The 26,754-nt window shown below is 39.3% G+C and overlaps 2 protein-coding genes across 3 annotated transcripts in view; both read right to left on the bottom strand.

Moving 5' to 3' along the window:
• The window catches only part of ASB12 (ankyrin repeat and SOCS box containing 12), a 13,606-nt gene extending 9,888 nt beyond the window's left edge, over positions 1 to 3,718 (bottom strand). Inside the window, exon 1 of the mRNA XM_074883108.1 lies at positions 3,629 to 3,718. The gene's annotated coding sequence lies outside the window, so the exon portion shown is untranslated. The remainder of the gene's footprint in view (positions 1 to 3,628) is intronic.
• On the bottom strand, positions 359 to 26,754 carry MTMR8 (myotubularin related protein 8). 2 transcript variants are annotated; one of them, XR_012630780.1, is made up of 16 exons: positions 26,406 to 26,754; positions 24,629 to 24,751; positions 23,797 to 23,959; positions 21,335 to 21,492; positions 19,702 to 19,830; positions 18,620 to 18,729; positions 17,094 to 17,166; positions 16,538 to 16,670; positions 14,721 to 14,830; positions 13,471 to 13,596; positions 11,756 to 11,805; positions 9,454 to 9,654; positions 8,902 to 9,030; positions 7,841 to 7,967; positions 5,577 to 5,966; positions 359 to 3,728 (listed from the first exon to the last, which is right to left on the bottom strand). XR_012630780.1 is itself a non-coding variant. In XM_074883106.1 (14 exons), the coding sequence occupies exons 1-14, from the start codon at positions 26,565 to 26,567 to the stop codon at positions 5,682 to 5,684; spliced, it is 2,031 nt and encodes a 676-aa protein (XP_074739207.1). In that variant the 5' UTR covers positions 26,568 to 26,750; the 3' UTR covers positions 359 to 5,681. The 2 variants fall into 2 exon arrangements, 1 of the variants encoding a protein (XP_074739207.1); XM_074883106.1 differs by lacking the exon at positions 17,094 to 17,166 and having other exon boundaries at positions 359 to 5,966; positions 18,595 to 18,729; positions 26,406 to 26,750.

Below are 26,754 nucleotides of genomic sequence, written 5' to 3'. Positions count from 1 at the left end.
AGGTATTTGGTTTCAATATATAAAGAAAAATCTAATTTAAAGGAAAAAGTCAAAGTAACAAAACATACAGAAGATACTAAGATTTAATACAGCTTCATTAGTATTATTACCTTTGGGTGGGTTTTTTTTTGTTTTTTTGTTATTTTGTTTTTTTTTTTTAAAAAAGACACTGAGCAGTGCTGCACTCAGCAGTCCCTCCAAAACCAGTGAGGTCACCTAGTTTCTATTCCGTAAAAGAAGGGGAAGTGGAATAACACTCACTTTAAGATAAGCTCCACTAAAGAGTCTTTGATGGATTTCACATTTAAAAGTGTGAAGCTCTGCTTTGAGTTTAATTAACCAATAAACCAGCTAGTCATTTACTTTAAAAAGGCAAGGTATTTATTTTTGTAGGGAATAAAAATAAACTGTAATACAAATGAAACTTCATGGAACAAATACATTTAGAGAAGAAAAGACACAGTGCTCCTCTAAACATGGTACATTTTGTTTTTTAAGCAGTCCATTAACTAAAATGACTTACATGAATATAGCCGTCGCATTCAAGAATATGGGATTTCATCATCCACAATTTTATACAACTGTCCAACAGTTACAATGACAAAAATAACGACTGACTTACAGAAACAGCAAAAACATTTACGATTTTCAGCTGAGTACTACACATAATTTTAGGTACGTTCCTACAAAGATCAGTTTGTGGGCGAGAGGAAAAGTACATGTGTGCTCAGTTACATATGACTAGGTCCAGTGCTACAAGTTATTCCAGTAGTATGCTGCTACATTAAATACAGACACACATACACAGATAAATGGTACGAGAAGAGATATAGGTCAACCACTTCAACCTACCCTCTCTTTCTGCATTGCTTTTGTAGTTCAGAGATGCCAAAAGGACACAGCGCTGTACATTAAAATACTTGACCTAACAAATTGCACTGACTGCAATTGGCACCGACCTGGCTGCTCTTAGCGCTAAAGATGCTTATGAAAACATGGACTTTAACATCACCTGGCTTGAGACATTCCTCATCTAACTAATCAAGTGCTGTGTATTAATTAAAACAAAACTACTACATTCAGAAGAGATTCTGCCCCCCACTCTGCCCCGAGGCACAGGAAGTGCCTATACGTGCAAGAGGGACAGTATGTAAACAAGGAATAACTGCGCTAGGTCCATACAAAAAATGACCCCAGCACTCAACGCAGAGTGGTGGGGAAGGGGAAAGAGCAAAACAGCAGACACATTTTTCAGTTCACCTGGTCATCCACAAATATTCATTACTAAACAGTGCCAAGAAATGATCCCTTTGGGGGAGCAACCGTCAGGCCCTGAAGCTACCCGAAGATGTGAACTGAAGCAGCATCTGGCACAAGAGCTCTTCTAAATGCTGTCCCTGCAGGTGTACAGCTCTGTTCGATGCAAGGGTGCTTCCTGCGCACCTCTTGGGGCTCACCATCTCCAAACCCGATGGGAACAGACATGGGGCACTTCACCGACATGGAGATTCCCACTTGTAACCCAGCAAGGTGCACTCAAGGCAGAGATCCTGTGAAGCTCCGTGCACCTTCAGCTCCCAGCAGATCTCTCACCAGGACTTGAGAAACTTACTGGAGCAAACTGAAGCCTCCATCCTAGTCAGAGTAGCTTTAGGTACCAGTGAGCACCCACCTAGCAGGTGTATTAATGGAAGGCAGGAACAAAATATGCAGCTAGAAGTATGTTATGCCTATAGGCTTTAACAAACTGCTTTTTCTCTCCCAGAGAAGGCAGCCAACTGAGAATCACAACATCTATGGGCAAACCAATCATTTCCTTTTTTCCTATAAAGCAAGCAGCACTGATTGGATTTTCTCTACCACAGGCAACAATTGTAAAACAAAATACCATTTAAGAATCCAGCATTGTGAAGTTCACATTAAGACATTTCAACCAAGAAACAAAGCTACACGAGTCCCTCTTCTACTTCAAAGTAGTAGCTTTAATGCAGAACATTACAGGCACTTGCCCACTGCAATGCTATGCCTATTCATAGCCAGAGAGACACTGTACAGGCATGAAACCACAATATCATGGAGTATCTTGGGGTGCTCCAGAAAAGGAAGAGTTTTACACAAACAGAGCCCATCCGCAGCAAATAGGATCCCTCCTCCCTCCCAGTTCTCCCAGTCAGAAGAATCCAAATGGAAAGCAGCAAGTTGCATTGTTCACTTAACAGCTCCAAATAAAACAGTACTTGTGTCTTCACAACGCATGGATGCTCCACTAGGAATAAATAAGTTACAGAATGTTTTCACCTACATGGTGCTTACTAAGAAGATTCATACATAACAGCTTTTAGATTTCCTTTAACACTTTTAGGGAACGTATAATCAAGTCACACACCACTGTCAGCAGGGCAGTCTGTAACGAGGGAACACGAGCTTTCTGCAAGGCTCTGGGAAGCCAATCCTAGCTGATCCTGAGGACACGCTGCAGTGCTTCAAACAGCTTTTCATTTTTGGTCTTGAAACACACAAGAGTTACCATCAAAACTACAAAGCTTCTAGCTAATCGGTTTTCAAACAAATAATGTCATGGAATGCCAGGAAATGCTGGAATCTTTTCCAGCTCTGTAAATTTACAGCACCAGCACGAATAATTTTTAATACGTTGTAGATTTTGACGAGGTTTGATTATATTAAATTCGAGAGGTTTAAAAAGACAGATCATTACCCTATTTTTTGGCTAGGTTTTGCATTTCAAAGTATAAAGTCATCCATTGTTTTGTTACCGAAGTCAGAAGCAGCAAGATTACTAAAAGCTTACTAATACTTTCAGTATGTGCAGTAATCTTTTCATGGTTATATGCATCTGTAGTAATATTGTAGTCAAGAAGAATTTGTGGAGATGTCGGCATCACGTTTTAGGAAGAAGCAAAGATGATTATACTTTTTTCAAGGTAATCTATGGTAATTCAAAAGACAAGGCAATGTGTAAACATTTATAGGAGCCTTCTGCAAAATGTTTTTATACAATGATTAATCAATAGCATGTTGAAATCCTTCAGTAGTCAAAATTCTCTACAATTCCGTATCTCAAATTTTCATTAGAGAACACATTAAAAGAACCGATGACATCTAGAATAACTGGTCCTAAAAAGTGCCTGTCCTGGTCTCATTTACCATTTTAGAGTTCTCTAATTAAGAAGCAGTGCATACTATCGACTACACTCTTCTACTCCCCAGAAAGAAAAGATGGGGTTGATCTATCAGTCCGTACAAAACAGGCTCCAAACTGCAAAGTGCATGTGTGAAATTGAGCTTCTACACTATAAAGAAGCAAAGGGAAATAACCTCCTCAGCACCCTCCAGTGAAAATCTACAGCAGATTCTGAACCCCGGGTATCTAGAGCAGCTGGATTAAGATACAGGGTGCAATCTCTTCACTTTAGGAGTATGTGGATATGGCAAACTTAAAAGGCTGGTAGACTAACTTTATGTTAGGAGCTTAGCAGATCTCTTGTTAGGAGCAAAAGAGACTCAACAGAAGATACTCATCGTGAGATTAAGAAAAGATGCATTCAGAAATGTGCATCCTTGAAAATAAAACATAGCTGTTGTATGATGCAGTATTTTTGATACGTACCCACACAACAAATTCTGAACATCTTCAGCTTAAGTATATCTGGTTCTGTATTTTATGTGCTTAGTTTTTGAATCAATCACACATTGTAGTTCTCTCACTCCTACCATGGAAACAACTATATTACTTGCTTTAAGATTGAAAGATTTGCAACATTAAAAAAAGCTTTTCTTTATCATTCTAGTCACTGAAGAAACTGTTTTCAGGTAGTGCCCTTTTTCCTTGGGGCTTTTGATATGCTTAATAAAATATGTATTTTCTTACCCGAAGTGAGACACTCAGGGGAGTTTTTATTGATGGTGGTTTTTTTTCTTTTCTATCTTGAACACTGAAACTAACCTAGTCATTTCACCATAAGCAGATGAACAAAAGCTATTGCACTTTATGACTCTATAATGGAATGTTTCTACTTTCTATTGTAGATTGGGATGGCTAACTTAGAAAATATTTTCAATTTGTTTCAAAATTTTATAAAAGAGGGAAACTGATTTTAAGACCTAATGGCAGCATCTCATTTGAACAACAGGATCCAAAAGAAAGCAGAAGAGCATCTTGAATTAAACTGCACAAAGGGACACCGTGCAATTAAACACTCTATAGAAGCTTGTCCAGGACAAGTACTGTGGAACAGCTTTCCTGGGTCATCCATTTCCCTGGGGAGGCAAGCCCTTGTTTCTTCAGAAGACTTCTGTATAAATAGAGTATATGTCTCTGTTTTAAACCTGCAACTCTGAACTCGTATCTGCAGCCGAGCTTACCGCAGTTTAAAAAAAACAAGTAGTGTTAACAAGCACTGAGTGAGTCCAAGCTACAGCCACAGCCCTGAGCCCGGATGTCCACTTCTTGTTTCAGTAAGGTGTCACATCCCAATTTATGTTTCATCATCAGCTTCACAAAATTACAAAGTTCATTGCCATGAGAGATATTGTTCATCTCACCATGTCTTGACAGTACAAACAAAACATCTCTAAAGTTCATGTAATTTTAACATCCAAGATAACATTCACTAGAATCACTCAGCCTGTGAAGTAATCATTTTAGGCCCCATTTCCATAATAGAACACACCTCATCTGTAATTACTGCCTCACTGATGGATGCAAGGAAAGAACATTGATTCCAGCTTAGAAGAAAGAGTTGCTCTCTTGCTTCAATTTAACCAAGATCATAAAACAAGAGAGAAAATTTCCATATAAATTTTCTCCTATCTTTTCTCATTTCTAATCCTCCCTCTGTCAAAAATTCACTTGTCACAGGCTGTCTCTGTGGCTTGCTGCACTCTCACAATCAGTAAATAAGGTCCATAAAAGCTTATTCTTTGAAAGGTTGGCTTAGAAAGAAGCTACTAAACTCAGGGGATCGGCACAGATCCCGGAGAAGCTGGCATAAGATAAAAAACCTTGTTTAAAAATACTGACTAAAGGTGACCAAATACACCACTCTACACTACAATAATAAAAGTAGTACATTGCATGGCTAGACATTAAAATGGTCTCCATAAAAAGGCACAGGAGAGTTTGTTTTTGTTTAACAAATATGCATAGGAAACAAAAAATGCATCAGTTCTGCCACAAGGTGAGGGTCCATGCAGAGATTCATTCACAGCTAAGAAAAGGGTTTTGTTTCTTTTATCATTTTAAGATGACCTTGCACCACCACTGAGTATAAATGGATTGCATCTTTCCTACTCCAGTTATAAACACTGCATAACTCCTAAGCCCCAGTTAATTGGCCAAGATTTCTTTCAGCCTGAAATACCGGTCCTGGCAGGCAGTCATAAACCTTAAACACACATCGTGTTTCCACTGAAAAATAAGGTTTACATTAACTCAGGGTAGCTTTCTGGGCAGCTCTGTATGCATCTTCATTTTAGCTACAAAACAATGCGACCAAGCCAAACGCAGACTGTCTTCTCTACAGTGAGCACAGCTCCCTGCAAACATACGTACTCACACATAGCTGTAAATAGTTAGGGGGTCTACAACCTCGCAGGGGCACAGCTCCCTCATGCCTCACCACCACAAGCGCCTGGTTATTGAACACAGTTCTCAGAGCTGATCAATGGTGCCGCAGCTTTCCATCCTTAGCTTGGGAGTTTAACACGTCAATGGCGTCATTAAGGTCATGGAGGTCCTGGTGATGAGACAGGTTCTCTTTGTGCTTTTGGTCCACGTCTGACGTAACATCTATATACCCTGCTGAGGCACCATTGCTCAACACAGGAGGTGGTTCCCCTTCATAATCCTGAGGAGTGTTGAGCATCGGTGTTTTTGAAGCAGCACATCCTATTTTAGGTAAGGAGCAAGCTTCACTGGGCAAAGGACCATCAAGGAAAGGAAGTTTCTACAAAAATAAAAAGACATTAAAAAAATTAATGAAAGCTATTATTCCCAAATGTCAGGGATATACAAAACCAACTGTCAACATAATAGTCCTGTGCCAGTGACTCTTTTAGCTCTGTAATCCAGCATTAAAGTACGGGGGCACAGACCTTTCCATGTTTGATACAAACATCATTATTTGTTTAATAAAAGTAAAGTTTTCAGCATTCACATTAACCTAGCAAAGGACACTAATAGGTCTTCTCACTGATATATTTTTTAGATGACTCTCTACTGCTGTATTTTTAGAGTTTTGTTTTGTTGGGGTTGTGTTTTTTTTTTTTTTCTGTTTTTAAATATGCAGAGAAAGAATATTGCAAGTAGACCCTCAAGCATAAAGAAAAGCCACGCTTCTTTCAGGCAGTTGTACAGGACTGTGGTGGGTTAACCTTGACTGGATGCCAGGTGCCCACCAAGCTACTCTATTACTCCCCTCCTCAGCAAGATGGGGGGGGGGGGGAAGATGAGAAAAAACCCTTTATGGGTCAAGATAAAGGCAGTTTGATAAAGCACAAGCAAAGGCTGTGCGCAGAAGCAAAGGAAAACAAAAAAATTATTCTCCACTTCCCATCAGCAGGTGATGTCCAGCCACTTCTCAGGATGTAGGGCTTCAGTACGTGTACCATTTGCTCCAGAAGACAAACACTGTAGTGAGGAATGCCCCCGCCCCACTCCCCCTTTCTCCAAGCTTTTATTGCTGTGCAGACATCATATGATATGGAATCTCCCTTTGGTCAGTTTTGGTCAGTTGTCCCAGCTGTGTCCCCTCCCAAGATCTTGCCCATCCCCAGCCTGCTGTCTTTGGGGGTGAGGGGGGAATGCTTAAGAGACACAACCTTGATGCTGTGGAGCACTGCTCAGCAGTAGCCAAAACACTGGTGTGTTATCAGCACCCTTCTAGCTACTGACACACAGCACAGCACTAGGAGGGCTGCTGTGGGGAACATTAACTCCATCCCACCCAGAACCAATACATATGAAAACACAGAACTGCAGCACTTCAAAAGCTAACAAGACTACCTGTCATTTTTTTTTCCCCGTCTTGCACTGCTGAGATCTTCACATAGACACTACATCTTCACATAGATAAATATAGCTCTCTGGGGAATCTGATCAGAACTGACTAAATGGTGAAGTGTGTTGCTGTTTACTTTATTATTCTGGGTTGAAGGAGAGAAATCGGTTATTCTGGACACAAGATCTCTGCTCTCCAGTACCACAGAACACAAGTAGTAAATGCACAAGATCCCCTATCTTGTTTTAGCAATGCACTTTAAATCAAGGTAGCCACTTTTAGAGGGTAATTCAGCCTACACAATCCACTTACAATTCGGTCATTACATGAAAGCCAACTTAAGTAACTCAACTGTTTTAATACCTCGTTGATCATAATTTTTTCCAATGTGGCTTGTGAACAAGAAAGCAGGAAAGAAAAGATGTGGAGTTGAGCTGAAAACAAGAATATTTTTCTATATTTGTATTGGGGGGGGGGGGGGGGGGGAGTGGGCAGAAGCAGGCCTATTCTTTTCTTCTCTCCCTCTCCCTTCAACTTTTCTTCGAGTGGAGTTGAAACCCACATGCTCTTTTAACACCTGCTTTGTTTAGAGAATTAGACCATAAGCCTGCAACAGAACTTGACCGAAGACAGCTTTTGCCTAGCAGATGAGAATTTTGGGTAAACCAAACCTATTTATCACAGCAATGTCATTTAACCACTCATGTTGCCCAGCTCTGCCCAAGCATGTTGAAACAATTGTTCAGTGCCAATGTTCAATCCCAGTTATATTTGCCAAAACAGTCATGTGATTTTAAATATTATTAAGATTCAGGACTCACATTTTCCAATTCAGATGCATTGTCCTCCAGTTTCATCTTTTGGCTCATGCAGCTTAGCAGATGATCCAGTACACACTGTTTTGGATGCATTCCTTTGTCAAAGCGATTATACATCCCACACCAAAACCTCAAGAACAGGGCAAGAAAAGAAAATTAGGCGGCCAATTGTACATTACTGGCCAACAAACTAGATGCTGTTTAAGAAAAAAGTTTTCAACAAATTGCGATTAGTAATTGATTTTTAAAAACTGTCACAGACTTAGATTATAAAATTCAGTATAAATGGGCAAATTTTCATAAAGTTCAAAAAAACTTCTAAGGATTTAAGCACTCCTGCTTTACGATCCACATGCACTGGGCAGTAGGTATTAGCATAAGACAAAAATATACTTTTTTCTATAGCAGACTCACTGGAGACTTGGTGAGTTCACCTTCAAGTCCTCAGCTTGCCCTACCTCCCTACTTTTTTTAAAATCCTTTGCCTGCCAGTAACCACACACAGCACTTAAAATACACTTGCAACCCCCCGTCTCAGCAGGGAACAGGAGTGAGCCAGAAACAAAACAAAACTAACCCACTTCAGCTGTAACACCGCAGGCAAGCAAATAGACATGGCAACAAGAAATCCCTCATGAAAACCACCCTGACTGCGTAAGCCTGGGTGTGACCGGGCACTGAAATTTCTGTTTGAAAGACTTCCTTAATATATATTAAAAAGGAAGAAAGGAGGAACTTTCTTTAACAGTTGCCTACCCTCTCAAGTAAATTTGACAGAGCAAGCAGTCAGGGGGGTTGTGTGGGTCTATCTAGACATCTGAAGTTGTTCTTTTCCTTGCCTTTCCCCAGCCTCTCTCTCAACACCAAGGAAAAATTATTATTTTAAATTACAGTACCTGCATTTATTTAGCAATTACCTATGCACTACTACTCTCAGTTTAGGGATGAGGAATGGAGGGGAAAGATAAACCATGCTAATAAGTGAAAATTTATTTTATAAAACCTGAATTACCAATCTACATTACAATGAAAGAAATGCCCCCCTTCTTAAATAAGCAACTTACTGGAAACTGAAAGGTAGTGTGTTTGGTTGAAGCTCTTTGTAAGCTGTAAATCCTCTGTACAAAGGATTTCTTAATTCCTGCTTCTTCTGCAAGAGGAAAGGCCACAGAGAATGGGTCTTCTCAAAGATTCTGTCAATTACAAATAACATCTAATCACAAAAAAAGAATCACATTAAATGGGTTAGTAACATTAGCCATTCTGAGTAGAATTAGATTAAGGGAGCTAAGAACTATTTTCACACAGTATCTGATTAATTTCATAAACACAAGATACATCACTGAGGAATATATAATCAATTTAAAGTGAACACCATCCAGTCCAAAAGGCTTATCTGCAAGTTATTACTGTGATCCAAATTAAAATATCTGACTTTGGGGATATAATCAATCTATAGGGTTTTTTTTCCACACTGTAGAACATAAGCATCTACCAAGACAACGTTACCCATAACCAATCTACAGTTACATTAAAAATACACAAACACAACCTGCTTTTTTTGGTGACATTTAAAGTGACTTCTGGACTGTTGGCTCTGTAAACTGTCAACTCACTTCAGATCCTCACGCTCCTTATGACAGGTCCCAAGGAAGTTGCCAAACTGGCAGGAGTAGACATGGTCATGGATTTCAAGAAGGAAACGCTCATTAAACTCAAATGTGCACGGGAACTGCTGCATGAGCTGCCAGACACATTCAATGAACTGAGTGAAGACAGGGGATACTTCTTTGGGGTCACCATCCAAATGGCCACACCTAGAGAGATGCAAACAAAACAGGGTCAAACCCCCTGTTGCCCAACAAAAAAAGAATCCCCTCGCCATTAAACCACTGGGAAATTTTCTTCACTACTACAGTAAGAAATTATTCTGCAGAGAAAAAGCCTCATGTGATTTATTTTACAGCAACTGTACATTAAGGCGTACCACCCTCAGCATTACTTGTTCTCCATGGGTACCTGGTAAGAGTGATGAGAACTGTGCAGTGTCCCCTACTCTAAAGTAAAATTAGCTGTGAAAGACCCCACATAACAGACTTACAAGCATCACAAGAAATATTTGTGAAATAGGAATCCTTGAGCCTATGCTATCATGTTAGCATAAAGGAAAAAAAGACAATGTTCTCCAAAGAACCATCTATTGCTTGAATATAAGAAATAATGCTAGCCCTTAATTGGGGAAAAAAGGTTGACATTGGTGGGATTTCTGTCTTTCTGCCAGGAACAATAACAAACAGTGGGGAGGGGGAGTTTCCTCTGCGATCTTCTATGGATGTGAGAGTATTTTATGCAGGCACAGCCACAACAGGCAGCAAGTCAGAACAACCTGATTTTGCTCCATGTGGACATCAAGAGTGAAATCCTAGTACGCAATTATTCAGAAAAGAAAAACTCAGAGAAAACCCCAAAACAACAATCAAAAAATATTTTTACAGCTTTAGATGAAGTTCAGAAAAACCCTACTAGTTCTGCAAAAATCTAGTCAGGGATCTATCGGTGTTCAATACAATCCATCATAAAACAAGAAACAACCAGAAAAGAAACATAGCATTTCTGGAAAGCAGCCAACACACTACTGTGTTGTAATAACTGTTCTTAAGAGAAAAAACTTGGAGCAGAATCCCCCTTTTTACAAAGGGATAATACCTGGAAATCCACAGAGAGGAACAAGGCATCCCCAAATTTAGTTGGAAAAATGAAGTAAGATTTCTTGCGACAGAGACCTAGCTGATCAAATCCCAGTTCCTGGTTCTGGGATTCTGACCACAATAACCTAAGCGACACCATAAAGGACGATTGGTCTCCCTCAGAACTGTAAGGCACTGGCCACCACTATGAGAGGAATGATTTTGTCTACTGGAATAAAAGTTCATATACTCAGTCAATGCTGAAATTCATGTCTCGAGTACTTTTCGTATCCGTTGTTGCCAAGTTGTCATACTTGGAACAATCCTTTATAATAGAAGATATAACAGAAGAATAGGAGTTGAGGTTTTGGGGTTGGTGTTTTGGGTTTTTTTTTTGTCTTAAAGCAAGAAAGGTGAAAAGAATCCCTGAGAAAGCAGAAACAATGACCACAGAACATTTATTTGGCCAATAATGACCAAACAGCAGTTTATCTTTGACTGCTTCTTCTTATATACCAGTATAAAGATGTGCATATTGCTTATTTTCCACAGGTATGCTTTAAGGAAACAGATTTGGTTTATTATTAAAAACAGGAATCTGTTCAACATTGAGAACAAAGATTCAATTTTCTAACAAGCTAATATCACCGAACAGACCAGTTCCTCCCCTCCTCATATTCTTTTGTATCATCTCAGTTTCTAATTTCTATATGGTAAATATAACAAGTGGTAATTCAAGGTAATATCCCTACTAGATGTGGGCTATCAATTACAGGAATGACAGCAATTTTAATGTGCCTAGAGAAAGCAAGTCGAACTGGGTTTTAGCACTATAACAGGCTCAACTTTATGCTTTGAACTTGGTAAACGTCCTGAAAAACATTAGCTGAGATTTTCTTCCAGGAGATGACTGCAGAAGAATTAACACATCTTGTTGGAACATTAGCACTCCTCATATAATACGAATGTAATTTTACAGGTAGGAAAACACTCAGAATTCAAACAATTTGTTCAAGACTATGATTTTGTAAAGTAATAAAAAACACTGATGAAACAACCCTAGCAGATACTGGCTTTATGTCACCAACTCTGGTATTTTCCCATACTTCTCTCCTCTGTCTCATATGTTTATTTACATTTTTCATGAGTACATAAACCTGAAAACACTGTATTAGTTTCACAGCCAAGCCTTCACCCAGTCACTACACCCAAGATAAGATGCTCTTCTTACCTGTGTGAGAACTTGTGGCCCATTGCAACCCACTCCTTTTCTATTAGAACCTTAATTTGCAAAACAGAGATTTAAAAAAGAGCATTACTTTGTTTAGAAAGAGCAAAATGAAGCCTTTGATGCTAAACTCTAAAAAACTTACAACCAATGCTACCTGCTGACCCTACTGTTATGAGTATATCCATAGAAGTCAAGGAAAATAGTAATAGTGATTTATAGGTTAGTCATCCACAGCTACCAGTACAATGTCACTGCTGGAACAGAAGTTACTTCAAGCAAGTCCAGTACTATTTGGAGGGAGTTTCTATGTTTTTAAAATCATAATATGTAAATACTGAGTTAAAAGAATTAACAGCTTAATATTACACTATGTACTACTTAATTCAGAAAAGAGTATCATGACATTCAGCAAAATATATCAGCAACTGGAATTCAACAAATGTTTAACACAAATAGGAATATAAGAACTACAACCGTGTATTGAGCTCAGGATGAAATCAGAGAAACTATTAGTTTTAGTTTCTATTTTAAATAGAATGACTGTGCTATATATAAGAAATTAAAAAGCAAGCAGTATTTTCCTTGAACACACATCTCATAAGGAACCAAATGACTGATGCTGAATCCATTATTACTTGCCTTGTTGCATTATCTTTAAAGATCAATTCCTGATATCATCATTCAGAGACTTAAAAGAATGAAAGGAAAGCAGAAATTCAGAGTACTCTGAACACTGAAGTTACATTCTTTTCAAATTTTTCCATTCTTTACACTTCTGTTGCATTCATTTAGGAACAACCACTGTCAAAGGATTTGTGCATATTTGCTCAGAGGACAGACAAGCATTTGCCTGTTTTAGTTACTGTTCCTGTTCCTAATCAAAATCACGTCTCTTAGTTCATACATAATTGTCCAGAGCTCAGCCAAAGGCCAGGCAGATGTTTCACTTGTAATTTTAACTGTTAAAAGATTTCAGTATAATCCAGAAGCAAAAATAATAATAATAAAAATAGCATGGAATACAAGGAAACAGTCCTAGCAGTGCAACACACTGGAAGAGGCAAATTTGCATTGTTCTGATTTCAGGGTTTCTTTTAAGGAACTCTTCCGAGAAAGAGCAGCAGTCTCTCTTTTGCGTGGTTAACAAAAAGAGATGAACGCAAAGATAGCATCACAGATTACACTGTATTTATGCAGTGATGGCTTCAAACAAGAAAAAGCCTGCAGTAGAAGCAAACAGCCAAATTCATGTGTAATGGATTTAAAAAGGTCTCAAGTGATGCACAGATTTTACATGATATACAGGTTATATGCTGCCCTGTGCACAAGAATGAGTTCACCCAATTTTAAATCCCAGCAGATAACAGACCATTCACTTTAAGGCTTAAATAACAAGCTGCTTCACCACTTTTTTGTGGATTGATGCCAGAGTTGCATCCTCTACTCTCTCATCTCTTGCTCAAATGTCTCATTAGTGGCTCTCATGTGGACATTCAAGGAAACAAAGATTTGGGAATTGTAAATCAACTGCTGGTGTTTTGTGCCCAAGCAGTTCAGAGCAATTAAAGCTTGTTCATAGAATCAAAGCTGGTTTTATATAGGTCACCTACCGTTTGTTCCAAGAAATGGCCTAAAACACTTAATTAGGGCCTGTTCACATTTCAAATGCAGGAAGTACTTATTCTTGAAATTCTAACACTCATGTTCTTACTTACCATGAAGCCTTTACAAGTCCTATAAAATGGATCCAAGAGGAGGCTAGCCAGTGAGCAGACCTGGGCTGTGCGATCCCACCCATCAGAGCAGTGGACTAACACGCTAGCTTTTTCATCTTTCACAGCCTGTGAAGGAGACACCAGACAGAACAGTTCAGTAGCTTTCTAGGTTGGTTACTGTAATTAAATGCTATGCTTTCATCTGTGTTTACCTGACCGGCCTAAAATCCAAGGAGAAAATTTGTCATTTCTCACCTGAACCATGGAAATGCACCATTTCTGGGCACACAGCCATCAACCCACAGGAAACCCCAACTAGAATAAAATGCTGTAGCACGCCTTGTCAGCAATACAGACTGTCAAGAAAAACACCCTCTGATCTCAAAATGCTCAGTCTTCTGAAAGGCCAGGAATTCTCAGTCCCCTCCTCTGAGGAAGAACTTGGTGGATGAATAAAGAATAGTAATTGGATGCACAGGGACTAGGAACTTCTCAAGGAAAATTAGAAGAGCTCATCCCAACATCTCACATATGGATCACCTTCTTTCCCTTGTACCCATGGCAGAAGAGAAACACAGAGTAGCTTCCTGCTTGCTACATGGGAAAATTTGAAGAGAGAACAGACAACACCTACAGGTCACCACTTTTGCCACATGTTGCCTGCATGCCCTTTACTATTACTGAAGAGCCATGTGCCTTAGTGACTTTTCTCCTTTTGTCTGACCTGCAAAGCCACAAGCTCTGCAGAAATGAGGACTGCGTTGAATAAACAGAATTAGCAGTCCCTGCATCACACAGAACCAGGAGAAAATAAACTGGTCTAAACAATCCCTCATTTAAAGCAGAGCAGTTCAATAACTAAGGAGCACAAGGTTACAAGTTGTTTGCACTAGTAAATATGTGTTATATAGAGACATTTCTAAAGGTCATTTACTCACATTCTGTGATTTTATTTGTTTCAAATGAGTTCTAATAAAGCCTAGATAACTGCTTGTTACAATACAGTGAACTGGACAATGTCCCAATCCCTACAGCATTTCCTTCAGTCACAGGAAGTGTCTAGGAGAGCACCAGCTGGGTAACCCACTCGATGTTCTCCAACTGCAGGCTTGTTTTTGAGAGCTGAGGCCAGCCTGAACAGCAAAGCTTTCCCACCTTCTCTCCAGAAACAACTTCACAGCCTTGGAGCAGTCCCTAACAGACAAGTACATATTTTTTAATTCACCTGCAAGTTGGAGTACAGTTTTTACCTTCGCAAGAAAGACACCTGCATCCATCACAGCCTTAATGTGCCGTAACCAACCTGAGTTCTCCAGCCCAGTGAGGAAATCACTCATTGAGGGGGACTTCATTTCACACACTAAGAAACAAACAAAGGAATTAACTGATACTCCATTAACAATATCTCTTTCTTTTTCCCACCTCCTCATTATCCCTTCACAGCAACAGAGCTTGGTAGATCCTAAAAGCTAACACTGCCACATTTTTTAACCATCAACAGCAATATCCTGTCTAAAGGACACAGGAACTACACAAAATACTTAAATACACAAACCAGCAATTTTTAGCTATGAGAGAACCTGAGGATCTGAAAATATCCTCCTCCTTTTTTTTAAACGGTAGCTCATTATTTTTTCAGCTTTTTTCAACAAAGGAAGTGTTTAGTGATCTGTTACTTCACTGTAAATCACCACTGCACACACATCTAAGAACCACTAGCATGCAGTCACCATCACAAAGATCTGAAGGAGAGTGCTACTTTAGAGAAAGAAATAACACGTCTAACCTAGAATGCAACTCAAGACGCTATGTTAACCCAGCATAGAAAATACTTATAGTAATACAGTTCAATAGCATGTAAGCATCAGTGAGAGATTTTATCACCGTCAAAGAAGAATATGGGAGTAAGCAAGTATTTATTCTGCCTCTTCTTCCACCACAAAATAAATCTGCCAGGAACAGGCAATTGAGGACTTAGACTTGTGACCAGGCCAATCTCTTGGTCACGTGAATAGCCTCATTTTTCTCCAAGGTCATCACAGATCCTGCAGTGCTACCTGGCCAGGCAGTTGTAGCATCAATTGTTCAACTATTTTGAAGCAATATGACCATTATGCTGGTTACTAAAATATTAAACTCATATTTTGAATGACTTGTATTACATTTTAGAAAACTAAGCACAGGGACCAAGCAGAATGACTTGCAGCATCCTCTCTGCCCTGTTCTGCAGTCTTTGTCAGCACAAGGATGCTAATAGTGCTGGAAACCACCTAGCAGAGTATGATGGTTTGATCCAAGCTGCACCATCACCGTTAATGGAACTTCTACAAATTACATTAGTGAAAATATGGACCCGATTCACCTCTTGATCTCCACTGGCTCAGGTAAGTATTTCTTCTGCCCTGCTTTGCATTTTCCCCCTAAGATCACAATCCTGAAGTAGCTTAATTACCTGAGCTATTCTGCATTTTCATATATTTTAATGTATTAAAAGGAAGTTCAGTTAAAGATATCAGAAATAAATGAAAAATAAGAACTATGTACATATGAGATTAAAGTCTTTCGAAGATCAGGCCAAAATTTTATTTCAAATCAGAAATACTGTTTAACACTGAAACTAAATGTAGCAAACCCCAGAAAAGTATTTCCTCAACAACGTATGTTAGTTTTCTTTCAATAGCTCACAAAGTAACCATGATGAGACTATCTTAATGGTAACATGTAATATTTCTATAGCCTTCTTCTTTTAATTTGGCACATTTAAGAAATTAATATTTTATGTAACTAGCAAAATTAAGGAATGTTTTTAGTATTAGTTGCTATTTTTGAACCACTATAAAACTAAGCACAATAATAAAATGTCCAGCAGGAAAGCATGTTAACAAAATTAATACTTTCAGCCACTTCAATACAGCAAACCAAGATACTGACTTCGCTCATCTGCTTCCATCACAACACCCAAGTCCACATGCACTTGTGCATGTAGGAGCTATATATTTAGCAAAAGGTTCTGTCCAAAAGTAGCCATGGGTAATGAAGACAGGCCACTTGCACAGACCGTACGTACCTTCCAGGAGTTTCTGCAAGCTGTTCCGCATCACATGGATGTTTTCTATACCAATAAATTTAAAGCGAATATTATCATAATTATCTTCATTCTCATAACCCTTCCCAGCAGCTCGGTTTGCCATGGCATTTAACTGTCAAATTCAAGGGAACAGGAATAGGAAAGAAAAGAGAGAAAATTACAACAAACAATATGCAGAAATAAATAAGACTGTTTTGCAAGTTCTTCTTCTTTTAAAATCTCCCAGAAAATATACTGAACGAAGTTGTTACTCAGACATACTTCCCCACCTCCCAGACATTACTTCCAGCTGTTTCACTAAAATTATGCCAATATCTCCAGTCCATTAGTCATATGCAGAGACTCATTAAGTCCCTGGAGAGAATTTCTTAGGGTAGACAGTATCAAAACCATGCCCAATTTCAGAATACTGCTGTCAACAAAACAGGTAGAGAGACATTGAGTCTGCCTTAACTGTGAAGCTATGTAAAAAGATTCAGACAGAAGCACATGAAAGTAAAACTAGGAAAGCCATTTTTACGAGTAACATACATACATGGTGGTATAGAAATAGTAAGAGAATTCCAAAGCTTTTCACAGACATACATGCACAGATGAAATAAAGCCACCTGAGGGAAACATAGAAATATTAAAGTTGAGCAGAAAGAATACAGCAACCAACTGGAACTGCAGAAAAGAAGTAGAAAAGCTGCCAGCTGCTCTAACAATTACCCAAAATAGTTCAAGAGCTACCACGAAATCCTTAGCACTGACCGAAAAAAAGAGCACCTTAACCCCCCACATATTAATTTGGGAAAAGGAGTGATTTGCCTCCATAGAGAGGAGAGAAAGAAGAGTCAGATAAGGTATATACATCTTTAGAACAATTAAATAACCCTAGTGCTTCAGTTCTACCATTCAGATGTTCTATTAGAAGGAGAAACAACCAATTTTAAATTCTCCCTTTTTTGCCAAATACTTTAGAACAAAATTGCCATCAATTGTAGGTTTCACTCGAACATCTATGATACTGAAAGCTATCTGTACCAAAAGAACATGCAGTGATTGCTATAAACATACATATAATTACAGAATAGGTTATCTCTCTGAAATGTCATACTGCAAAAAGCCAGAACACATCTTGGAACAACAGGTGAAACATTCCCTGTTTTCCCAAAAAGTATTTCCCTTCTTGCACTTGTCATAATTTAACCACAACTGTAGTTTCTATAAAATAATATCTGAACAGCAAAGCAAGTTCTCAGAAAGCTCAATTTTAAAATAATCAAAGCACTTCAAAATCTTTATATTGAAATAATTGTGTACTATGAAAATTCTTGTTTTAATTTGCTTATACTCCCAATCAATATGCTTACAAAACAATCATTTGAATTTGTTTCTGAATTCAGTTCCTCAAGATGACAGTCATTAGAGATTTCATTTTGCAAATCTTTCTTCAATATCCTCTTAAACACCTCAGCAACAAAGTTCTAGCCCCAAATAGTGGCTATGGACAGAGGAGCTGAATTGTATTAAACTCCAAGCTGCACATCATGAGAACATTAGTGTTATTTTTACAAAGGCAAAAAAAATGGAGGAATTGCTTTTCTCAATTGTTACTGGCTTCATACAGCCCCACTTCTTCCCAGGTCTGCTGATAAAAGCACTTCAGCCTCATGGAACTGAATCCTAAGGCTTCTCTCCAATGCAACATATTAAGGACACAGCTCTCTGCAGGAAAATGCTTCACTGTCTCAGCCAGCTTCAAGACTGCCAGTTGCTTCAGGTCATCCTTAACACAAACCTCAACCCAGAATACTCCAGGAGCATGAGCATTCTTAACAGTACTTAACATTGCCATTTTATTATGCACAAGTATTCGTCACAGTAAGACACCGAACCAGGAGCCTGATACCGAATTCCTGACTCAGGACCGACACGATTTAACCTAATGCAGCATAAGAAAACATTAGCAGAGTTGTGCAGGAACGAACTGAAAATAGCATTACTAATTCAGACGCAAGCTTTAAAAGTAGCCACAAACCCCATGAAGATACCTTTGGCCTTGTGTCTACAACATACATGAAGGGGCTCCCAGGGTTGGCTTCTCTGATCGCCTGCAGCATTTGTTCATCCTCCAGACAGCGCGCACTGAACCCAGAGAGAGGCTGGCTACAACGACATATGGCAGCCTGCAACACACAACAGCTCACATTTTTCTGCTTTCAGATTGTCTCTACTGCACTGCCCCAAAGAACAAGAATTTGTTGTGTCCTCCGTTTCACTGAAGAACTGCTACTTAAATGGACACACAGGAATACTACCAGAATATTTCTCAAAGCTACAAGCTTGGCAATCTTAAGAAAGTAGTGAGGCTAAGGAGCCCTGCTACAAACTTCACTGCTATGTTCTCAAACCTACTATGCTCTGCCTGATGATCAGTATCCCAAATGTTCGCATTTCTCGTTTTCTACTTGGTTTCTATTGTCCAAACCATTCTCTTCCACAACTTTGCTTATCAGTTGTTACTGTTCCACACAGAACTGCACTGAGTATGCTTTAGGGAAATTTCAGTAGCTGACAGCAAAACTCCATACAGTTGCCCAGGTCAAGGCACGCTTCCTCAGGAAAACAACAATTCGACTGTGACAGCATTTTCCTGACATCTGCATCCAAAACACTGCTGAGACAGCAAAGTTAAAAATTTACATTCTGGTCTTCAGTGGAAAAAAAACCCACTGAAACCTTCTCTTATTCTGAGCTAGTGGGGATTTATTGCAGGGTGGTTCCTCCTCTTCAATATGAAGAAAAATCTAGCTGAGTTAACAAGTACCTTGTTAAAACATTATTCAATATTGCTAAACAGTAGATTAAAAAACCCCACGTAACAAGGTATTGTTGAAAACTGATTAAAGAAAAAAAATCCAGACAGGAAGCTTGGAAAGTTTGTGCTTTTTGCACAGCTCTGGATGCGTCCCAAGTGTTTGTCCTTAGCTTATTCTGTGACTTAGAACAAACCATTATTAACACTGTTAAGACAACCACAGTTCTCAAACATAAAGTTAATACGCTCTAATAATTATTCTTTCTTTTCACTAAAAGGGAACTGGACAAGAAGGGGAACCCTTACTCCCCCAAAAGACAGCAGACAGTGAACAACTAACATTGTTTTCTTTATACAAGTAAGAAAGCACCGGAATCCGCCCTCTGCTTCTGAACCTTGAACTTCCAATCACCACTGCCTTATTAGCAGCTCTAGGCACCACTATTTCTGGAGGATATGTGTTGCAAACCTAAGTGAAAAGAGAGAAAAAAATTCACATATTAGTACTTAGCAGCTCAAAATTCATCCCTAGCTTATGATCTAGCATTTATAAACAACAGGAATAGATTGTCTGTCATACTGTATCTAATGCAGTCCACATCAAAAATTTTAAGCCATTAAGATGCATTTAGAAAAACAACACAGGAATAGGTGCAAAATGAAACAATCGATCTTGCAAGTGAACTTAAAAAAATGGACTGCACAGTACACAATACAATTTAAAAGGAAGTTCTTTAAATCCGTAATTTTTATGAAAGCTTCTGATTTGTCACAAAAAGAGAAATTAAGAACGACTATATTTAAAAAGTTCCCTCTAAATCTTACTCAACTTAAAATGAGCTTCCAGCAATCAGGTAACATCCTCGCAGACCAGCTTTATCCTTTTTTCTCAAACAAGTACAGTCTTTTCAGCACGTACTTCACAGATAAGCTATTCTCCAAGTATTGCTTTACTTTAGGCTTGACAATTTTAAAACATAAGGTGGAAACCCTGAGGAAATTACAGAGCACTGGCACTTGGGACTTATATACTAGCAAGTAAAGCTTCAAAGTGATTAATGATTTTTAGATGCCCACATTCAGATGCCCTAATCAGCTAATGGAAAAAGCACCTCTCACCTCGTATCTCAATTCGGGCATCCAAAGATAGTCATTTAAAATTACCAGTCACTTCTGACAGCACAGGACTCTATTTCTTCAACCCAAAACGTAACACTGAAAAAAACTAGTGGGGGAAGGGAGTGGCAAGCAGGGGAAAGAGATTCAAGACTTAGTAATTTCTATCTTCCTCAGAGTTGTTTGCTTTGTGTTTTAGACAGAAAGGTCTGACTGTACACAACATCAGAAGAAATAAAAAGGGAAGTAAGTAAACTTGCTGAAAAACGCTTTCATTTAATGTGGTTTAAATCCAATCCGACTTTACAGAGGAGAATGAAAAAACCAACAGTAGTAGTCAGTTAGGACTGAAATGACCGAGAGCCCTTATTTAGCAGAAGATCCAACCAAGCAAGAAAAAACATGTCTGTTTTCCGTTACTGTTTTTTCCTTCCTTACCTAATCCCTTTCCACTCTGCCTCATTCCCCACCAAGCCAAACTGCTGCCATCTATTTCTCTTCTACACATCTGTCACCAGCCTGATGGGACAGGGTTTGGAAATACCAAAAGCAGCTAAAGGTAATTCAGGTTTTTCGTAACAGATGGTTTGACATTTCTCTAAAAAAACCCAAAAAAAAGTATCTGGTACTTTGCCAAGGGGGATCAAAACAAACCAAGGTGACTCTGGAGCTCTGTTCTGTTCTTTCATAGCATCATTATCTGCAACTTTGCATCAAGATGATGCTGCTTCGATTAAAACCAACTGAGCTCATTCCTCCCCAGAGACATCACTTATGCAGCAGTAGAAGGACTGCTGTATGTCATTAATAACAAAGAAGAGATACTGCATTAAATGGCTACTTTGGGCAAGAATTACCTCATAGTCTTTATTAACATCCGTTATTTCCCAATAGTCATTTGGAATTCCCATACGCTGGTAATCTACTTTTAAATCAATCAGCTTCCATCCAATTTCCCGGTTCTCTTTAGACGTTTTGGGGTTATAAGAGAAAGCATAAAGTTCTTCAGGTTTCACTGGGAAGAAGAAAGAAAAAATTAACTACTTAGATACAAAAGACACACGGAGAGGTCAACACTTCTTCCTAAAGGCCACCTTTTGGACAAGCACACTGTGCAAGCCAATGAGCTGCAGGTGTACTACAACTGATACAAGGACTGAAAAAATTTATTCAGTCAAGAAAGATCAGGAGACTTAGAAATCATTTACTAAAGAAGCCAAAGGGCTATGCCACTGTACTGCTTAGTTGACTATTTTAATAAGAGCTGTTTTCCTTATGCTTTTGCCTCCTCAAATATCAGAAGCGTGAAGTCTTCTTTTGGCACTTTGTGTAATTCACCACTCTAAGAAAAGTTAAGACTGATTCTCACTTCTTAAAAAAAAAAAGAGTACAGATATTTCAAATTTCTCAACCTCACATTTACAAGTTTTTGTTCGGGGTAGTACTGAGTGCTGACAATTCATATTGAAATCCTCTGAAATTTGCAATACTCAGTTCCCTCATGCAGGGAGATACACTAAAACATTTTGTTAGAATTAATTAAAACTTCAAAATAATAATTTTTCCCAAACAAATTACTTCCTATTGAATTCACTGCAATAGGCATGTTAGACAAGATTTATATCATAAGAATTAAACCATAAATGAAAACATATATTAAAAGGTATATTTTCTGTGAAGAGTTCATAAAACAGCTCTTGCACACCTGTAAGTTCATCGTTCAACAGTGAGTTCTGAGTCGCATGGAAAACTTGATAGATGTCTTGAATATTACTGTCAGCACAACAAAAGCTTCAGGCTGTGTCTGACAAATGGTAATTTCTTCCTCCCTCCATCTCTACCATCCCAATTTCCTTCCCTCTCTTCATAAAATGCAAATCCAACCAATAACTCATTCAGCTGATTCCCAAGGCAGCAAGTGCTCCAGAGACAGAGTGAAACCTGTCAGAGTCTGATAAAGTAGCCAGGTTACCAGACAGGTAACCCATCACTGTCAATCATACATGTGCAAATCATAAATAATTATATGCCAAAAAAACATGAAGGAAGCACACATACAGAAATTTTAAAAACAACAAAAGAGAACTGTTAAAATCCATAAATAGAACAAAAGAAAGAGCTGCAGCATATTACACAAAAACCCACAAGACAAAAGAAACTGATGTAATCCCCTGCAGTGACAGCTCCCACGCTTCAAGACACTATGTAAGTCTCTAATTTTCAAAACTGAGAGAACAGTGACAGCTTTTAAACACAACACCAGAAACTTGCCAGATACAGCATTAGAACTTCAGAACTAAGAAAACTCCAAAGCTCAGAGCACAAGGGAGATGCTGGAAATAGACAAAGCCCTTAATATCAGTCAAAAAAACCCCAAACTCAGCAAAACCCATTCTATTAGAGTATTTCTATTCAAGTCCTACGGGATGGCCAGCATGAACCAGACTGGTGCTATCAATTCCCTTCCCTTAGACTAGTGACATAATCACAACATGCAGTTACAGATGGCATCCTTACAATAAAGTCAAACTCCAAATACTGGTTCACTGAAGGAGCACCCCAAAAACAGAAGCTGGCACAGACAGAAGCCAGGTAGAAAACTCAGTGGAATGCTGTCCTGCAAGAAGAACTAGGAGCCTGAAGATTCACCCATGGTGGACTAAGAAGCTCAAGCCAGAGGAGACCACACGCTTTTGAGGATGTCTGGCTTACACTCTTAATTTAAGAGTGACTCCAAGTCAGGGCAGCCAGGCTGAAGCACAGGTTTCACAACTGAAAAGACAAACACTGAAGAGTAGCCTAAACATGCTATAGGGGAACAAATGAAAGATGCCAACCTTTAAAGCTTTATTTGTGGGATTCCAGAATTCTGTGAACATCTGGATCAACTGGAAAGGGCAGAACTACACATGGCCAACAGCTACGTCACAGAAATGACTGACAATGGCCAGGTACAGGATCTGACACTCAGCATGAGTGCTACAAGAAAAAAGCCTGAGATGCTGCATACGACCTCAGTGAACTTTGCACGGGTCTTCAGAAGTTCCTCATGGGAGACCACCTCATTCCCACTGCCCCAAAAGACTTCTTTAGTTTGGAAGCAAATGTCCCAGTTGACAAGGCAGCATTCTACTTACTGAGCTGACCCACACAGACCATCTCTGGTGGTGGAAACTGATTCTGATTTCACATCCTCCCCCTCCTGTACCAACACTGCAAAACCAATAGTCTGGCAGGTGAAGCTCTCTCTGTTGCTCAGATGAGCCTTCCAGCTTAAAGCATTTCAACAATTTGCAAAGCAGACTCTCATCCTAAATACCTGGTTGTGAAAGTTTAAGCAATGAGGCATACACTTCGTGACAGTCACGTTCCTGCCCAATAACAAAGTGAGCCACGTGGAAGTTCTTGCAGTGAATAAGGAGTGGATATCCAGCTGTGGTCAGAGGCAATTTTTCTACAGTTGCAATATGGTGATGCAAAATCTGAAAAACAGGAAATAAACATTTTTCAGAAGCCACTGATAAGGTTGCAAGCAGTAGAAGCAGTACTAAGTTTTTGCAATACTATCAGCTATTTATGGTTACTGCAACTAACCAGCAGCAGAAAGTGAGTTTATTTGTGGTATTTATCAAACAAACACAATAAACATCCAGACTGTGCACCCAAAGGCTAGGTAACTAAGAGCAAGACTGAAAAAAACACAGATATATAAAAATTACTTTTAGAGACTGATGTGCAGCTCAGTTTACCTGGTTTACTTTGCTTTCCCTCCATGCCCATATGCAATATCTTTTGTCATTCACATTTTACTTTAGCATTAATAAAAAAAGCTCATTTCAGTGCTAATTTTGCACTTCTAAAAGCTGTAAATTCAAGTTTGGTGGCTTGATATATTGAGTTTCAGACAGGAAACTAAACAAGTTTCTTACGTTCCTGGAACTAACACTAATTCAAGCAAGTGACCTCTATCAAGTCACATTACCATTGTGTTCATTTCCTTTCAAAACAGCTGTTTCTGTTAAGCATTTGGTATCAAAATGCTATAAAAGACCACTATAACTTTGCAATTCACAAACCCACTCATTTTGGATATGAGATATAAAGTAATTTTTATAGTTATGTTTAAACAAACTCCAGGTATCACAACATACCCATGTTTCTTTCCTGACTTCAGCAGAAGCATCTACATAGATAAGATGAGTAGCTGTCAGGTATAATGTCCCATTTGCTGCCTTCCTATTTGTATAACGATCTAGTAATTTCACATTTTCAACCTGCAACATAAAAACAGTATGAAAAAATGAATTTAACTTTGAGTAAATATCTAAGCACCCGTTGAATTGCAATCCTTTAACTTCTAACATACAATCTGGGAAGTAAGACACAAAAATGTAAGAATTAAAGTCTCCCCTGCAACACTAACTCAGCTTTACACTATAAATTCAAATTATTTCTCCAGAAATTAAAGCAAAAAAGGTTAAGCAAACAGTCAAGGTTTAGCACCAGTGTGAGTAACAGGGTTACTGGATTTGTAGCCGTGATGATCACAGTTTATTATTGTGCAAGGTTGCAGAAAAAATAAGGCAGAGAACTGCAAAAGAAAAGACTGTCCATATTCAGTATAATCAAAGTATTGCTCTAAAAGAAACAGTCCTCTCCAGTCTGACTTCCAACTGCTCAGTCACTGTAAAAAAAATTAGTAGCTACTTCTTGTAACACATCCTAGGCATATAAGTGCATTTCATAAACCACACTAAGCTAACTAATAAAAACAGTTTTAAAAAACATCAGTGCAGATATAATAAAATTTTAAATTATTTTACATTATTTGATTGATTTTCTCCTGCTCTATTTGCTTCTTGATGAATGTAGCTGGAATTTTTCTTTCATCATTAAGCAAAAATAATGGACAAAAATAATTGGAAGGACAATGGAAACAAACAGTTTAAATAATGATAATAATGATAAATTAGTTCTGGGTATTGAGCATGTAAGTTTCCTTACAAGACCACTGGTCTGAGATACATCATGGAAAACATCAGCAAAGAAACTTGAAGAGCAGAGCTGTCGGCTCTATGTCTTCCTAGTACATCAAGTTTTTTGACATGTATAATTATTATATCTAATATTGCCCTTTTTCAGGCCACTAGAGACAAGCAGATCCACCAAAGCACCTTAGGCAACATGGGTAAGTAGCATCCCCAAACTAATATCCTAGAGAATAGAACAAAACAAAACACAGCAAACAGCAACCTTCATGGCATTAAAAAAAAATAGAAAAAAGAAATCAGTCAACGGCTGGACAGCTGCCTAAAGTAAATACATTTTTTTCCAGGTGTAAGTAATGCAATTTTTTTTAACTGTCATGAAGACAGAATTCCCAGAGCTTCTGTTTCACTTTATTCAACTGAAAAAGCACACTTTGATTCACTTATTCGGACTGAGGGGTCTCCACACTTTGATACAAATGAAGTTTATACGAATCGTACCCAAACCACCTTTTAATCAGTATCCTTACTAAAAATTTCCTTTCCAAGAAGGCGATACAGTAATAAATACGTAAATACCACGTCAAGTAGCTTTAAGCCTTCCAGACTTATCCGTGACCCATTTGAGAAGTGCAAGGGACGCTCACGGATACATATGCCTTGAAGGAAAGCAAAGACAGCTCGTTTACCGAAATTAGTCACGACCTTAAAACAAAACAAGAAACAAAACAAAGAAGTGCTTGAAAACGCACAGTCCTGACAGCAGCCCCGGCCGAGGCCTACCGCTCCCGGAGAGGCTTCACCTCAGGTGTCCCACAGGGAGGCCTCGGCGCAGAGCGGCGAGTGGAGCCCCGGGCCCGGCCCGGCTGGCCGCCCCGAGGCGCCACAGGGGTACCCCAGCGGGACAGCGGCTGGCTGCCGTGGCGGGACGGCCTCTTACCTTCGGGGTGGTGATGTGCTCCATGGCGACACCGCCCGCCTCCCCGGCCTCACCTCGGCACACCCGCGCGACCCGGCCTCCGCGCCGCCATTTGCACCGGGCAGCGCCCGGCCCCGCCAAAAACCTCGCGAGAGGCCCGCGGGGCGGCGCCACAGCCGCCATCTTGGGTGAGGGCAGAGCGCCGGCGGGGTAGCAGGGCTCGGGGTCTGCTGGGTTGCCACGTTCCTGCTGTGGCTGTTCGCCGTGACTCGGAGCTGGTCCTGGAGCGCGGTGGGGAGTCTCGCGATCCTCCGCGGTCCTGAGCACGGCTCGGCCCCTGCGCCCCGAGAGGCCTCTCTCTTACCTTGGT

This window comes from Strix uralensis, chromosome 13 (genome assembly GCF_047716275.1).
Source record: "Strix uralensis isolate ZFMK-TIS-50842 chromosome 13, bStrUra1, whole genome shotgun sequence".
Lineage (NCBI taxonomy): Eukaryota > Metazoa > Chordata > Aves > Strigiformes > Strigidae > Strix > Strix uralensis.
The sequence above is the reverse complement of the archived record's forward strand: the minus strand, read 5'-3'. Positions and strand labels throughout refer to the sequence as shown.

Bases quoted from the DNA above. Each gene is read 5' to 3' on its own strand.
- MTMR8 (XM_074883106.1), bottom strand. From the start codon at position 26,567: ATGGCGGCTGTGGCGCCGCCCCGCGGGCCTCTCGCGAGGTTTTTGGCG. The intron at 21,493-23,796 runs GTATTTAGGATG...TCTTCTTCCCAG, and splicing joins GCTTAAACTTTCACAACCAG to TGAAACCTGAAGAACTTTAT. The intron at 11,806-13,470 runs GTAAGTAAGAAC...TTGCAAATTAAG, and splicing joins GGACTTGTAAAGGCTTCATG to GTTCTAATAGAAAAGGAGTG.